Here is a 16,241-nt window from a genome sequence, read left to right as displayed (position 1 = left end):
TTCAGTCTCCATAGTCTCCCATTTGCTCTTTAGTTGATGGGAATCAGATGTAGGGGCCAAAATTTTTGTTTTAAACTCATTTTTTTTCTGGTTTGGGCTGTTAAAAGTCATCTGGGCCCTGAGTGCTCTGGGGCACTTGACCTTTAAGCTGTTTCTCAGATGTTATCAGTCTGAGGGGCTGTGTACCTAAAACTGTCTGGCCTGGATGAAGTGTGTAAAGGATCTCTGATCCTTTGCTTCCTCTCCATCGTGAGCTACAGAGAGTACATTCTCCTCTGAAAGCTAGCAATGGCTGCTTCAGTGTGAGGATGAAGCCATTGCAGAGAGCACTGCTGTGCTTTGGGAACTCGTTCCAGAGGCTGTATGTAGGCTTTGGACCCAAGGCAGCCAGCTCTGTGCCACTGTTGGTGTTCAGCCTTGTCCATTGTGATCAGGTCTTAGCTCCACTGGAATTCCCTCCAGGGAGGAAGGCAGCTCCACAGACCCAGTGGAGAGCCTGTCTCCGTCAGCAGGAGCCATACTGAGTTTGCCAGCCATTCTATGCAGTGAGTAGGGTCCTGTCTGGTTTGGTCCAGCTTGTTCCTGCTAAGGAGAGTAATTCTGTGTGAACAGAAGCAAAGGAATCCTAATGTGTTTGGTTATTGAGTTTGTAGTAGTCGGAAAGGATTCCTCCCTTCCATCTTTCTCTGTGATCTGGGCTACTATGTGCTTTCTGTCAGTTCTGCTTTCCCAGCACTGCCATCTCTGTTTGCCTTTCCAGGGTGCCTGCCAGTCACGTGCTTCCTTTTCCATTGAAGGACAACTTCTGGGAGATGGGGGACACAGGTCCCTGCGGTCCTTGTACAGAGATCCACTATGACCATGTGGGTGGTGGCAGAAATGCTGCAGCACTGGTGAACCAGGGCAGCCCCGATGTAGTGGAGATCTGGAACCTGGTCTTCATGCAGTATAGCAGGTACCAGGCATCTGGTCTGAACTCCAGAGCCTTTCCCCCTTGTCTGACTCCAAAATCATACATATATATTCTCAGACATCTCACTGCTTTGCAGGAGGTGGCAGTACAGGAGCAAGAGGGAAGCTGTGGAGATGTGTCCAGTGTGGCTCTTGGTCCCCTTTGCTTTATTTGTCTTGTCCTCCTTCAGCCTCTGCTGCCTATTCTCCCTCACTGCTGCATCCCAGAGGTCTCTTGAGGTCTGCAGTGGCCCGGAGAAACCTGCAGAAGGAGGAGAAGGCCTTGGGCCCCTGTTCAGGGAAGGCCTTTTTCTATACGTTACAGTCTATCCTGACTATCTGATGGTCAGATCCTGGCTACCTGACAGTGCTGAGGCAGGCTGCTGTTAGTCTTGTCCCTGAGCTTCCTTTTGTTGGGTAGCCTGCTGTTTCCATCCCCTGTCACTCTCCCATTCTCTTTGACTCACCTGCTCCTTTTCTTTGGCCCTGAACTGACCCTTGCTTCTCTTTTGCCTTTTATTTTTCCTGGCCGGCTGACAGAGAGGTAGAGGGGAATCTGCTTCCCTTGCCGCAGCACCATGTGGATACAGGAATGGGCCTGGAAAGGCTGGTGACAGTTCTGCAGAACAAACGCTCCAACTACGACACAGATCTCTTCACTCCCATCTTGGATGCCATTCACAAGGTGATGGTGCTTCTGCTCAGAGTCACAGCTAAGCAAAAGCTCCTTGAATGCAGACTGCTTGCCTGGTACCATAGTACAGCCTTCTCTACACGTTACTGTGCAGTATTTTGAGACAGGAGGTATGTCCAGCCAGGTCCAGAGCAGCATTCTAGGGAAACTGTCAAGAATTCCAGGTTGGAAGTCTGCTGGGTTATCAGCACTGCTGATCCGTTTTTCTTGCAAAGTTTCTTGAATTCCTCAGTGCCAGGGCATTGGCTGACCTGTCTTAGGTACAGAAGTCGTGGTATATAATGCTCTGGAAGGATTTAATGAGTACATCTTAGATGCACAAGGTTCAGAGGTGGTTGAGAAGCATAATGTCAAGTGTAGCTGGCTGCCTCTTGCATTGAAACTTTTCCTTCTGCAGTCATTAATTTCTGCTGATCTATCTCCTTACTTTCTCTTTTAGGGCTGCGGGGGGCCCAGATACCAAGGTCTGGTCGGGGATGCTGACGTTGGGCGTGTGAATATGGCCTACCGTGTGGTGGCAGATCACGTGCGCACCTTGTGTGTGTGCATCACTGATGGCATCTACCCAGGCCTCTCTGGAGCAGAGTAAGGACATAAGGAAATGGCATGGGGTGGAGGGAGTTAGGTCTAGAAAGGAATATGGACATCCAGAGGGCGAGGTTCTGGAGTGAGCCCAAGATAGGGAGTGCATGAGCTTTGGGGAGGCAGGAAGGTGAGAGCCTGGAAGAGGTTCCGATCTGCAGGCTTATTCTTGGATGGGTGTAGAGTGTGGGGAGCAGCTGGCCTGTGTCGATAGATCAGGCCAGAGGAGCTGTGTTGGGGGTGTGCTGGACGTGGGAGCTGGGCAGGGATGCTCACATGGCTGCCTGGGGAATCCGGCTCTGCTTTCAGACTGGTGCTGCGTCGGATCCTGCGCAGGGCTGTCCGCTTTTGCTCTGAAGTCCTTCACGCTCCACCTGGGCTCCTGGCCTCTCTGGTGCCTACTGTAGTGGAAGTGCTGGTGAGTAAAAACTGCTGCCTTGGAGGGAAAGAAAGTATCACACGTGTCCTATTCAGCCCCACGTCCCTTTCCTGTGTGCTGTCAGGAGACAATCTTGGATGCAAAGGAGCTCCAGGAGGGTGTATCTGGTGCTATGCTTCACAGCAGTAAAAATCTCTTGTCTCCTGATCATTTGTGATGGGAGGGAGGGGGCCTAGTGTGACCAGCGGTACAGTCAGCACAAGTGTGCGTGCAAGTGTATGCAAGTGCACGTTGTTGTTTGCCGAGGGCCATGGCCTCCAAGCTGTCATATCTGGTTAAAGCCATCTGAAATTGGTCCCTGTGAGTACTACAGCATCCTAAAAGACAATGCTTTCTTCCTATTGTGAACGGATGTGTTTGCCAAGAGATGCTGTTCAGGGGCTAGGAGAGGCGGGTCACAGGGAGATAGCCAGGGGATGGCAGCTGTAAGTCCATGTGTCATTCTTCCCTGTGCTTTTGTCACTGGGGCTGTGCACTGGGGCTCCCTTCACACTCACCTGCCTGAGAAACCTCTATAATGCTTGTGGCATGCTGTGAGATCCCTTGAGGAAGATGCTGAGGATATTATAACTAACTGAGGCTCATTCCACAGGGAGATGCCTATCCAGAGCTGACGAAGAATGCAGACCAGGTGAGCAATGTAGAAAACCTGTCTCATTATCTTTGTGAACCACTGCTCTGGGGCAGAAGTCAGCCCTCCCTTGGGACTTAGCTGGAGAAGTTTGAATAGCCTCCTCCATAACCATGTTCTCATGGGTGGGCTGAGATGTGCTGGGAACATGTTTGTATCCTGGACACGAGAAGTATCTGCGGCAGATTTCCTTGTGGGAGCTCTACTAGATCTTTACCAGGGACTACTTGTCCTGGTACACAAGGCAGCTGTTGTTCTAAAAAAGCTAGGGTAGCTCTTTTGTTGAGTGCAAGTACAGCCTGTCCTAGCCTGGGTACCTTTTGTCCAAAGCGGATGGGTGATTTAAGGCTAGTCCTGGCTTGCTTCTGCTGACAGCAACTGTGACAAGGAATTTCTCTGGCTGTTCCACCCATACAATTTTAATTGGGTCACAGACATGAATGTCTGACAGGGAGCATTTGTCAGCCTCCAGCCTTCCCCAGGTGGAGGGTCAATATTTCCTTGACAGGAGTGGTGATAGGAGGCATAATGACTTTGGCACGGTTTAGTATTGTATCGGAGCCCTGTTGTGATGGATACTTACAGAACAAAAAGGCTGGTTCAAGCAGACACGACACCCCTGTTAGACACCTGCTTGATGTGCTTTGAGCTGACTGAAGCAGGGAGCCCAGTGGTAGCAGGGCAGAGCTGAGCTGGGGAACTCCCTGAGGTGTTGTGGCTAACCCTTCTTCTGATCCTTGGGCAGATCATGGATATCATCAATGAGAACGAGGCAGCTTTCCTGTCCTCCCTCGAGCGTGGGAGGCGCATCATTGAGAAGACAGTGCAGCAGATGGAGCCCTCCACAAATTTCCCGGGTGAGTCTCCCTCCTCTGACAAGCTGCACTTAAAGATGGTTTGATCCAGGCCCTCACAAGCATTCCCAGTCAAAACTGTGGTGGATGTCTGCCTCTCCCACATGTTTTCAGTGACTTCTGCTCCTCTGCCCAGGGGCTAGATGTTGCTCCTTTCTTCAGATTGCAGTTGTTTTCTAGTACTTTGTTCTCACAATAAACTAGGCACCAGGAAAGTTAGAAACATTCCCTTGCTGCTTTATTGACTAATTAACTAGGTCCTTACAAGACACAGCTGAAAGGAGGAGCTCAGGACCCAACCAGAGCAGCTGTCTGTCTAGATATGCTGCACTGAATTTTAGCAGGGATGGGGCTTCTGGGCATCATTAATACTCAGTCCCATACAAGAAAACTGGCATGGCTTCTCTTCCCTTCCCCATTACCAGTGCAGCTGCACACAACACAAGTGAATCCAGTTACCAAGGCACACACTAGATTGGTCTCATCCAAGCAAATCTCGAGATGCCTTTGCTTTCTGTGTTCACACAGAGTTCATGTCCTTCCTTTTGTCCTACAGCTGAAGTAGCCTGGTCTCTCTATGGGAATTTGGGATTCCCTCTGGATCTGATTGACTTGATGCTTGAAGAAAAGGGAATCAGTTTGGACTCAGCTGCTTTTAACAAACTTGCTCTGGAAGATGCAAAGGTAGGATGGAGACTCACGTTGTCAGAATAATTCAGAGCCTTCCCTCTCTCCTGTGAGCATGGAGGCAGAATTATTTTCACTACTGAGGCTCTTTGGATGCACCACAGGACCACGTGCCCTTTCCCTGAAGGGGAAGTGGATCTGAAACAGCAGTGGGGTCACAATGCCTTTGCTTGTGGGTGTGGAACTGAGAAGTACTGGCTGGTGATTCTCTGCAGATCAGTGCAAGTGTTTTATGATGCTGACTGTTGCTGGAGTGGAGGTTATCATAGAATTAATAGGTTAGGAGTGTCCTCTGTCAATCATGTAGCCCAACTCCTCACACAAAGCAGAGCCAGCTTCGCCCAAACAGCAAGTGATTTATGAAGTTTACAAAATCTCCTCAGTCTCTGTAGTGCTGGAAGACTCGCACTGCCCACCCTGTGCAGTATTCAGTTCAAGGCCTTGCTCTCCTGAGCTTTAATGGCCTGGAAGTTTCGTAGCTACACAGTGAGCTGTGCTGGGAGGGTTGTGTTAGCTGTTGCTTGTGGCCTGCCTCAAGGCTAGCACAGGGTGGTATTGAGTGCTCGTGGGGTTTGGCGGAATGGGGTTGGTTTAGCAGTAGCCTCCATCAGCCTGGATCTAAACAAGCCTTTTCCAGGAAGGTGGAAGAAGTTGTTCCTAGTCTTATAGCTCCAGTTATCAGTTTGAGTGCCCCCAGGTGTCTCCAGTCTAACTGCCTTTGCTCCACTGTAGCGGAAGGCTGGTGGCCCACAGGCAGGACAGCTGGAGGACACAAACACGCGCCTTGATGTGCACTCACTGGCTCAGCTGCGGAGCAACAACGTGCCTGCTACTGATGATTCTCTGAAGTATGCCTACACGCTTGGGCAGCACGGGCAGTACGGTAAGTGGCCAGGTCCCACCTAGAAGGCGAGCTGTGTCTGAGGGCGCTGGAATCCCTTACAAGGCTGCTTTTACTGCCTAACCTCATGCATGCAGAACATGTACTTTGTGGTTCAAACGTGTCCACCTTGCTGCTGCATCTTCTCTGCCCCTGTACCTCATCCCACAGTAGGTGCTTTTCTTATTGCTGTTAGTGTGTCCCCAGGAAGGCTGTGACTGTGGGTTGGTATTACTGTGCAGTGGTGAAGCAGGGACTGTTGATTTCTGCTAGAAAAAGTCTGTCCCCAGCCATTAGGCTTCTGGGTGTGAGTGCTAGGGAGAATGAAGAATAATTATGCAAGGACTTTAGGTGGTGGTTTAAAACAGTGCACTTGCTGTTTCTTCAGCAGACCACTAGATGCCAGTGCAGGCTTTTTATCATTTAGGATAACTGGGGTTGCTGATGCTCTAGGGAAAGCATAAATCTAAACCACAGAGAGTAAGAGGTGGTGTGGCTGTCACAAAGAATTAGAGATAGCTGTATACAGCCAGCTCCCTCTTACCCGGTGTGCTGGGGGCAACCCACATTAAGCATCAAGTGAGGCAATTCAAACTATATATACTACAGCAAGAGCATAATGGAGGGAAAAAAACCCAGCAGCAACGCTGGCTGGAATCTCCAGGCTAGCACTGTCCCACCTCCTCAGTCACTGAATCATGGAATGATTGAGGTTGGAGGGGATCTCTGGATCCCTTGATCCAATCCCTTGATCAAAGGAACATCAGCTTCACAGTCAGATCAGGTTGCTCAGAGCCTTGTCCATTTAAGTTTTCAGTACCTTTAAGGACAGAGATCCCACAGCCTGTCTGTGCCCTGTTCCAGTTCTTTATCACACTTAGTGTGAAAAGTTTTTTTGCTTACGTACCACCAGAATTTCCTGTACTCTACATGTAGTCTCACAAATGCTAAACAGGAGGGAATAACCACTTTCCTTGACCTGCTGGCTATGTTTGTGTTCATACAGCCCAGCAGGCAGGCAGTCTTCCTTGCTGCAAGGGTACCCTGCTGACTTGTGTTCAGCTTGCTCCTGAGGACCCCAAGATTTCTGTCAGTCCGTTTCTGTAGCCTGCTGAGATGCCTCTGAAAAGCAGCTCCGCTCTTCAATATATCAACCAGTCCCCACAAACCTATTGCCATACACAAGCAGGATATGGGTACATCCCATCTTGTCATGGATAGTCATTAATGAAGATGTTAAATGGTTTGGGCCCTAATATCAGCCACCAAGTAGCTCTACTGGTAACTGAATATCAGTTGAACGTTAAACTGTTGAGCAATTGGTTATACACCCACCTTATGGTCCACCTGCCCAGTCCATGTCACCCAAGTTTGGCTTCAAGGAGGCTACAGGAGAGCATGTCAGAAACTTGCTACATCAAGAAAGGTGGCATCCCTGTCTTCCCTTGTCCACCAAGCCAGTCATCTCTTCATAGAAAGCAGTCAGGCTGGCCAAGCATGCAGCGTAGCAAGATGCAGACATGTATGTGCCACATCTTGCTCTATTGGGCTCATGTGCAGCCAGATTGGGCATCCTGGCCTGGTTACCTGCTACTCAGCAGGTCTGTCACGAGGTAAGTGAGGGTTGACGTGGTTCCAAATAACAGATCCTTTGTCCTTTCTGCCAGTAGCTGTTCCTCTCCTACCAAGGCAATGGAAAGTGCCAGCTTTCAGCATAGACTGGGTGTTGGCAGGGTTGGCATGGGGAAGTGACCCCTCCTTTCATATTGCAATCTGACAGGGTGTATGCACTAATTGCTGCCATATTTTTCTCCCTGACAGAGTTCAGCCCATGCCAGGCCACCATCCTGATGCTGTACAGAGATCAGTCTCTCCAGAAGGAGGCTGGGGCAGGGCAACGCTGTGGTGTCATCTTGGACAGGACTAACTTCTATGCAGAGCAGGGCGGGCAAGCCTCTGACCGAGGCTACATGATACGTTTAGGACAGCAGGTGAGACCCTTTGGTGCCTGAACGCAAGGCCGCCATGGATACTGAGGCCAGGCAGACTTCCCCAAGTGATGGGCTGTTTTACTGTGTTAATTTGCAAGCTCCTGACTCTTGACAGTTCCCTTGGCTTTGCCTCGGGGTTGGTGGAGTGAGGGAGAAGTAGCAGTAACTTCACAGAGGTGGACCTGCTGCTCTGGTTGCCTTTCTCAGCCCTTTGCAACTTCTTCTTGCTTGAGAATGCTGGAAAGTCTTCTTTAATGTGCTGCACTCTTGCCAGCTGGGGTTGCAATGCAGAGAGAAGGCAATCGATCAGAGAGCCCACAAGCTGAGTAACTTGTCTCTGGCCAGTCCTGGACGACTGCAAGCAGTGCCCAGCCTGAAACCCAGTGCAAAAACTCTTATCCCTCCCAAAAGCATCAGGGAGGACCTCCACCTCTGCAGCATGATCTTCAATCTTGCCAGAGGGATAGCTTTCACCCGCTCCTGGGAAGTTACATGAGGGGCAGATTTTTCTCCTTCCCACGTTCCAGCTCTTGAGAATCACCCCTGAGCACTGATGCTGCCTTTTTAGCCTTGCAGACTGTGATAGTGCTTTGCTCAGCACTTCTCCTCAAGCCGAAGCAGGGATCAAGTTTCTCTTGCCAGCCCAGTGAGGCAGAAATGGCACGTTGGATGCCTGAGACAAGTGTCTTGGCAGCTGCTGTCCATTTTCTCATGGACAAGCATCCTTTTTAGGAAAATTCATCAGCATGGGTGGTGTTGCTGCCCCTCCGCTGCAAGCTGACAGCCTCAACATGTTGTGCAGTGAGCGGCTGGATGCAGGGAAGGCCTGAGGCACTCTGGTTACATTGGCAGTAAGTTAGTCCCTGCTTTTCCCACCCCATCCCTGTCTTTTAGGGATCAATGGGGGTTATATTTCCTAGTTGGATCAAACAGGCACCTAGTACGGGTCTTTGGATGTTCCCTGTGTCCTAACTCATCTTTTTGTCTCTCTTTGCTCAGGACATACTCTTCCCTGTAGAATCAGTTCGTCTCTGCGGTGGTTACGTGATCCATGAGGTCACTGCTGTGGAAACCCTGTGTGCTGGGGACCAAGTGCAGCTCTTTGTGGATGAGGTGATAATTCACTGCTCTTAACCTTTTCCTAGCCTTGCCTTGAGAGTCTTGTGATGTCCTGAGTAACCTGGGCACAGCAGAGCCTTGTCCCTTGTATTCCTGAGACTGCTCTTCATTGTGATGTGCAGTGGGAAGGAGACCTCACAAATAACTCTGTAATCTTCTGTGAGCTATTGGTCTGTCCAGAAGTATCCAGCCTACCCTTTGCTGTTTTACAGAAGTGATCCCATGGGAAAAGAAGTTAAATCTGCCCTGTGACATGAATTCATCTGACAGCTGTGCTACCCGTTGTTTTTCCCCTCCATCTTCTCACATCCCCTCACATGCAGCCTTTCCCTTATCTTTTCATGCCATCCCCTGCTCCCCCAAGCTTTGGAGAACCAGCACTCCCTGCCAACTTGTCTATGCTTTCAGGCCCAGCGGCTGGCCTGCATGACGAACCACACCGCTACCCACCTGCTGAACTTTGCACTCCGCCACGTCCTGGGTGACAACACAGAGCAACGAGGGTCCCATGTGACAGCAGAGCAGCTGCGCTTTGACTTTGATACCAAGGTGACTCTGGACTTCTGTTTTCTTGTTCTCAGTAGTACCAACATCCCGGTATTGGTCTTCTCTCCAGGGATTTTTCTCCTCTCACTGTAATCACTCCTACAGAAGCAGGTCATGTTTTATATGAGCAATGAAACTTGGCCCTCTGAACATGACTGGCTCTGCTTTGCATTGACCTGACTCTGAGTGGGGCTTGCTGAGGGGATGAATGGGGGTCAGAAGGGAAAGGACTTAGCAAGGCCAGTGGTCATGGGTCTGACCTGAGTAGTGTAAAGGGGTCTTTGAGAGATTCACCAGCTTGGCTGTGGCACATATCTGATATCTGTGCTGGTCATCCAGGTGGGAACTGAAAGCTGTTGGGTCAGGCTGAGCACTGGCCCTGGTAACCTCTCATTCATTGCAGCATCTCTCTTGAAGAGTTTGATGCTCTTGGATCAAAAATCCTTGTCCCTCATGGGAGGATGGGGCGGGAGGGTCATGATGCACACAATTCCCTTTTACAAGTAGGGACGATGACACACAGGGGGAGAGTGGTGTGCCCAGGCTGAGTTGCCTGGGGGCCCTGCCACAGTTCTCCCTCCTTTGTTCTGTACCTCTCAGGAGGCTTCTCCATGAGGTAGCTGATTTACTTTCTCAGGGCCCTGTGACTGTGGAGCAGCTGCAGCAAGTGGAGCAAGTGGTCCAGGATGTGATCAAACGAAATGAGGTTGTGCATATGGCTGAGGTGCCCCTTACGCTGGCAAGAAGAGTTCAGGGACTCCGTGCAGTGGATGAGGTATGACAGGATGGCAGCACACATCTTCATGAGCCTTTTCCTTCAGCAGGAATCATCTGGGTCACAAGAGATGTTGGCACAACAGGTTTGTGACTCCCAAAACTCAGGAAGGAAAATAGGACAGAAATGAGATCTCAGGAGCACTGTGTTGTAAAACATAGAGGCTGGTGATGCATAGGCTTTCTGCTCATTTCTTTGGACCAAAAGCATGTAGTGTCAGCCAATTGTTTCTTTCTCCCCATGGTGGCTGGTTGTGGGGGAGAAACAGTGCTGCCCCTGACTCTGAGGCTACTCTAGAATAGGGGAAAAATGAGGCAGACACCTGAAGCCATGTAGTTAGTCTGTAAGTGCCCCTGAAGGACCATGTTGTTAGCTGCTGATCCCTGTCTCCTCTGTCAGGGGTATCCAGATCCAGTGAGGATAGTATCTCTTGGGGTCCCTGTGGAGAGCGTGCTGACCCGTGACTCTGAGGCTGCAATGCAGACCTCTGTGGAGCTCTGCTGTGGGACGTAAGTGACTTTTACTTGCAGTCAGAAGGTGTGTTTGTGGGCACTGGTGGCTGAGGTAGAGACATTCTTGCAAGCTCCACTGCCTGTCCCTGTGCAACTAAGTTTCCTCACCAGAAAGATCTCATGAGGACAGGGTGGGCTAGTTACAAAGCTTTGGAAGTCCCAGGGTGAGAAAACTGTAGTGAAATGTAAAGCATTTTTCCTTGCTTCATAGTCTGAAACCAACCTGGAAGCCACAGGGTGCCAGGAGAGTGTGGGAAGGGGGTGTGTGGCCTGTCACAACAGGGCTTTGGCTTTGGGGTTGCAGGAGGTCTAGGGACCCAGCAGGAGACTCTGAGACCGTTGTGAGATCTTGAGACCACTCTGATTATTTTAATTATCTTTGCCCTCTTCTGCTTTTAGCAGTAATGAGAGTCGAAGAAGAGCTAATCAATCTTAGGACAATGCTGACAAAAAAACCCCCCAAAAACCAGGAACAAATTGGCCTTTGAGCAGATACAGCTGAAAATGAGCAAGTTTCTAGTCATGAGATCATTCATGTGGGAGTAGTGGGACAAGAAACTGCATGGGAGTAGAGATGATCAATTCTTGTGAAGCTGTCTGAAATTATTACTTGTAAGAGAACCTGAGGCACTGTAGTTGTTTTCATATCCAGTGTTGAATAGCCAAGAAGGAAAGGGAAGGTTGTCAGTGCCCTGTGACTGCACAGCTACCCTGTGACTGGAGTCTACTGGCCGGTCGGTGAGCTGGCCTGACAAGAGAGTGGTGTAGTTGGAGGAAAAATCTTACTTTCTACAAGGTTCAGTAGCAGCTGAGTAGAAGAGAAAAATCCCAATTCATCCCACTGCTGAAGGAAAGGAGAGGAAAGCAAAGCAGAACTTGGCTGTTATGTGCCATTTGACAGCAGCCTGCTGGGCAGGTAGCACAGAGGTTCCTCTGGAGTAACCTCAACTCTGCTGTCTCTTGCCTGACAGTGTGCCATCAGGATTTTAGGGACAGGAAAGGATTGAAGCTGTTGGGACTGGGGAGGGGCTGCTGGACCTGAGACTTGTCTAAAAGGAAAGCAGGCTTCCTGATTTCTGTTCCCAGAGAGCAGCTTGTTTTCTTTCCTGTTCCCTACTGACTTTGTAGGCACCTTCTACAAACGGGAGCTGTGGAAGATCTGGCCATCGTCAGTGAGCGTCAGCTTGTTAAAGGGATTAGCCGTGTCATTGCAGTGACAGGGGGACAAGCCAAACAGGTAAGAAAGGGGGAACTGAGATTTCTGCTGTGTCAAGGCAATGCCCGAAGGACACAACTTTGTAAGCTCCTGCTTAGACAATTAGCTTCCCCCTGCTTTGGCTGGAGGCTACCTGCTATGCCTGATCTGGCTTCCTCCTTCACGCCTGCACCCAGCTCTGCTGTTGTACCTCACTATTTACTTCCACTCCCCCCATCCTAGTCTCCTGTCTCCTTGACCTTCATTCTTCCCCCTCAGACCCCCTTTTCCAAGATAAGAACTTGGCACAAAATATCAGGGAGTCTCTAGACTATAAATTTCAGTCCCCAGGTAAGTATTTAAAGGTGTGATCCTTTGTGCTTTGGATTTACCTCCTGCTCACCTCCTGCCTATCATAATTGGATTTGCGTTTTATGGTTACAGGGCTCTGGCCTCATTCTTACAGCCCTTTTGCTTCTTTTCTTTGTCTTTTTCCTGCTAAACTGTGGTTCTGGTCTGGATGGGTTTGTATAAAAAGTAAGCAACCTATTACTGTGTCCCTGAGATTGCTTTGTCCTTTGAATATCTGGAAGTGTCAGGGGCCCTGCAACCTTGCCCACTTCCTTTAAGGCTGCAGTCAGAGTAGAGTGACTCACTGTCAGTGGATCTGGGAAGACTAAAGGCAAAGCCCCCCCCTGAAAATCTGTTGCTTTTTGGCTGGCTGTCCCCTGTACATCTGCGTCCCTAGCAAGGCTTTTCTTGGTGCAGAGGAATGAAAAGCTGCAGGGCACATCTGCATGCTTTGCTGGAAGTGCTGACCTGGAGAGCCCCTGAGAGGAGCTGTGTGCATGTGTTAATCAGACAAGGGAGACTGCAGGCATGAGGGAGTGACTTGAAACAAGGGATGTGTGTCCTAGCTAGGCGGAGCAGTCCTCACTGTCCACAGCTTTTCTTATATACTCTCTGCTGTCCTGGTCTAAAGTCTAGAGGACCATCATGGGCACAGAAATCTGTCAGAGAGGAAATGCTCCAAACCATAAGGATTTTCACTGGTGAGAAAAGCTTGGATTAGCTCTTTTATTAACGGTAGCATTGGTGTTGGGGAAAGCAGTAAGAAATGCACCAAGACCAGCTGAACTGGTCCTCAGGAAATGTGCTTGAATAGCTAATGAGTTTTCTTTAGTTTTAGTGTTTCTTTTGTTTCTTCAGTCATTAGTTTCAAGATTGCATTTGCCAGTGAAAAAAGAGCACTAAGAAGTAAACGGAGCTCCCAAGCTTTTCTCATTGAAATCCTGATGATTTGGTGTGAGATACTGAGGAAACATAAATGTACAACAGCTTGGTCCCCTGGGTGTGACCATCTAGTGTTAGTTGCAAATCTAGAGAGGAACGTTCTATGCCAGAGTCTCTTGGGAACAGTCGTTCTTAAAGCCTCTGTCTGTAGGTGTCTTCCCACTGGATCCTGAGCAGTACTTCAGTGGTTATGGCCCTGCTGCCTCCCCGCTTTCTCCATCCCCATTCATTCTTTCTATTGCTGCATTTGAAGTTTTCTCTCCCTCCTTCTCTCCAGGCCCGGGAAGCAGGCGAGTGCTTGGCTATGGAAGTGGACTCTGTCTCCCTACGAATGAAGCAGAGGAGCACTTCTATTCCTGAGATGCAGAAGCTGTCCAAAGAAGTGGGCCAGTTGACCAAAGTAAGGATTACACTCCTGTACGGAAAGATCCCAGCGTGGGCTCTATACACTTGAAGCACATGACTTCTTACCATGGTCAATAGCAAGGGCATGTTGCTGCCTCCTGGTGCCACTTTGGTCGCAAAGATTTCAACCGGTGTCTAGGTGCCTCCATTGCAGATCACATGCTGCCAGAGGGAATGTGAGAGAAGACAGTGGTGGAGAGGGTAAAACAGTGAAAAAGGGTTCCCAGGCTTTAGATGCCCAGCTGAAAAGAGAAAGCTACACGCCAGTGACTGGCTGGCCTGATCACATAGGGGTATAGGAGGGTCTGGGAAGAGGCCAGGCTCCAGCCTGACCTCCCAGAGAGCTAGCAGTTTATTTCTAGGTACAGTTTAGTGTACTTACACAGCAAATTGTCTTGCAGGTGGTGGCTAGCACTGCAATGCCCCAGTGGCAAAGAAAAGAACTACAGACCATCCTCAAAGCACTACAGCGAGCAGCCAACACGGCCATCAAGAAACTGGAGATGCAGCAGGTACTGTGGCAGCAGCACACTCACTTGCAGCCTGCTGATAGCACTGTGTGGCATACACCAGTGGACCTGGTGTCTCTGTCACACTTCACAGCCACTCAGTCACTAGGGTGCCATTAGAAGGCAGAAGAAAGCACGTACAATCGTACGTGGTGCAACACAAGCCCTCTGTTGGGTTGATTTCGCTGGCGGTACCCAGGACCATCATTTAAAATGCAGTGAATGAGTGACTGGGTTTTTGGCACCTGCAGAATCCCCGTGTGTCTCTGCCTGTGAGGATGGAGAGCCCCATATCAGCACTTCTGGCAAACACCAATAGGTGGATAGGCGTCACTGCTGTTTATAAGTGGGGAAGATGAGATGGCCCTGAAAATGGGCTTTACAAGGTCACGCAGTAAGACAGTGGCAGGACAGAGCCTTTCTCCCAGCCATATGGATATTGCTCTGGCTTCCCACTGCGTTTGTGTCTTTCTAATTTGCATGATTACATTAAAAGCCCTTTGAAAATGCTTATTTGTGACTTAGTGTTCTCAGCAAGAGCTATTCTTTTCTTAAAGTAGGAGCATCTTGCCACAGGAGCCTGCCTGAGACATGTGGCGATGCATAGGTCCAGGAGAGAGGCTGGGGACTGATCGGGTCACTGTCTATTCCACTTTTGAAAGGGGTTCATCTCTGCTTGCCTTTGAGGAAGGAGGGTTGTACAGGTCTTCATGTAGAGATTTCAGTCTGCTGGTCTTATTTCTGCTAATGTACATCCCCCCTCTATCCCACAGAGCAGCACTTCCATTCCCTACGTACATATGTTGCATACATATATCCCCATCCAGCCCACCCTGTGCCACCTGTAGCCCCTCAAGTGCTGTGTGTTTTCTCCTCCAGGCTGAAGAGAAGGCACAAAGCCTACTAGCAAAACATTGCAACCAGCCTGTCATCATTGATACCGTCCCAGCTGACTCCCTCTCTGTGAGTAATCCACATTACTTGTTGGCCCAGCAGTACCTCAGGTGCTGCATACAGTAAGAGGGAGCTGCTGGGCACGTTTTCTGCTGCATGCCAGTTTCCTTTGCTGTAGCCTGACCCTTCTTCTCCCTGCCTGTCCTAGATCCTAATGAAGGTAGTGAACCAGCTGTGTGACAAGTCTCCTGGCACATCAGTCCTGCTGCTCAGCCCTCAGGTTTCTGGTGAGGTGCTCTGTGCCTGTCAGGTGTCCAAGGTAAGCAGAACCCTAGTAGAGACACGGGGAACCTGCCTGCAAAGGGGGACTGGACCCAGTGCTCAGCAGGTCCCAGTTGAGGCTTTTCCTGGGATTCTGCCCAGTGTTGGTGGTTAATCACACAGGGGTAGGACCTGAGATGACCATACTGGGACCAGATATGCTTTCAGTCTTTGCTGGGCACAGATATCCCTGGATCCTCCAGGCCGTGTTTGCCCAGGGGCAGAACACAGCATTAACATGTAAGCTCAGTCTTTGCGGTCCTCCCAGTCATGACTGCCTTGGGTTAGTGAGGACGCAGGCTGGGTAAGGAGGGAATGTTGTTACCTTTCTTCCTCCAGACTGCAGAGTGCCCCACAGTCCAAATTACTTTGCTCTGTGTCCCTTCCCCAGAATTGCCTCCCCATGTTCTCTGCTGCTGACTGGGCCGTGGCTGTCTGTACACAGATGGAAGGGAAGGCAGGAGGCTCTCCTGTCGTCGCTAAGGGCAGTGGAAATGCCAAGGGCATGCAGGGAGCCCTGACTACTGCACTGGAATTCGCTCAAAGTAAACTCTGAAATAACTGTGGTGCTTTGGTGGCAGGACAGCTGTATGCAGCCCAGCTGCAAGCTATGTGGACACTTGATGCAGAGCACGTGTTACACTCTGCTGATCTGAAAGGTTTAGCAGCTCCCACACTGAACATTGCTGCAATCACTGCATTGGAGCATTTGGCTTCTGGCCATCAGGGATCAGCAGAGACCCTGCTCCTGATCCCACTGGCAGAACGATGCTGCCTGTTCTCAGCATGGACATACGGGGATTGAGCCTCAGACAGCACCAGTTGCAGCAGCAGATCCTACTTCTTCTGGAACAGTGCAGTTCTTGCCAGAAGACCAGCACCAAGAGGCTCCATGAGAGCATGGGGAGATGGCACAGTGTTATCCTAAAGCCATTAAATGGTAGAGAGTGTTTGGTCCTCTGA

At 50.0% G+C, this 16,241-nt stretch overlaps 1 protein-coding gene across 2 annotated transcripts in view; it reads left to right on the top strand.

Moving 5' to 3' along the window:
- The window catches only part of AARS2 (alanyl-tRNA synthetase 2, mitochondrial), a 17,962-nt gene extending 1,721 nt beyond the window's left edge, over positions 1-16,241 (top strand). The window contains exons 4-22 of one of the 2 annotated variants that reach the window (XM_072856690.1): positions 761-955; positions 1,492-1,636; positions 2,085-2,230; positions 2,537-2,645; positions 3,259-3,297; positions 4,043-4,154; positions 4,708-4,835; positions 5,571-5,721; positions 7,540-7,709; positions 8,709-8,822; positions 9,237-9,377; positions 10,012-10,149; positions 10,549-10,658; positions 11,790-11,898; positions 13,427-13,549; positions 13,956-14,066; positions 14,943-15,026; positions 15,166-15,276; positions 15,860-16,241. In XM_072856690.1, the coding sequence (XP_072712791.1) occupies positions 761-955; positions 1,492-1,636; positions 2,085-2,230; positions 2,537-2,645; positions 3,259-3,297; positions 4,043-4,154; positions 4,708-4,835; positions 5,571-5,721; positions 7,540-7,709; positions 8,709-8,822; positions 9,237-9,377; positions 10,012-10,149; positions 10,549-10,658; positions 11,790-11,898; positions 13,427-13,549; positions 13,956-14,066; positions 14,943-15,026; positions 15,166-15,276; positions 15,860-15,934 (2,311 nt within the window). In that variant the 3' untranslated portion in view covers positions 15,935-16,241. Of the gene's footprint in view, positions 1-760; positions 956-1,491; positions 1,637-2,084; positions 2,231-2,536; positions 2,646-3,258; positions 3,298-4,042; positions 4,155-4,707; positions 4,836-5,570; positions 5,722-7,539; positions 7,710-8,708; positions 8,823-9,236; positions 9,378-10,011; positions 10,150-10,548; positions 10,659-11,789; positions 11,899-13,426; positions 13,550-13,955; positions 14,067-14,942; positions 15,027-15,165; positions 15,277-15,669 lie in introns of both variants that reach the window. The other variant, XM_072856689.1, reaches the window with a different exon arrangement.

The sequence above is a fragment of the Ciconia boyciana genome, chromosome 3 (assembly GCF_034638445.1).
Source record: "Ciconia boyciana chromosome 3, ASM3463844v1, whole genome shotgun sequence".
NCBI lineage: Eukaryota > Metazoa > Chordata > Aves > Ciconiiformes > Ciconiidae > Ciconia > Ciconia boyciana.
Note: the sequence above shows the minus strand (reverse complement) of the source record. Positions and strands in the feature narration are given on the sequence as shown.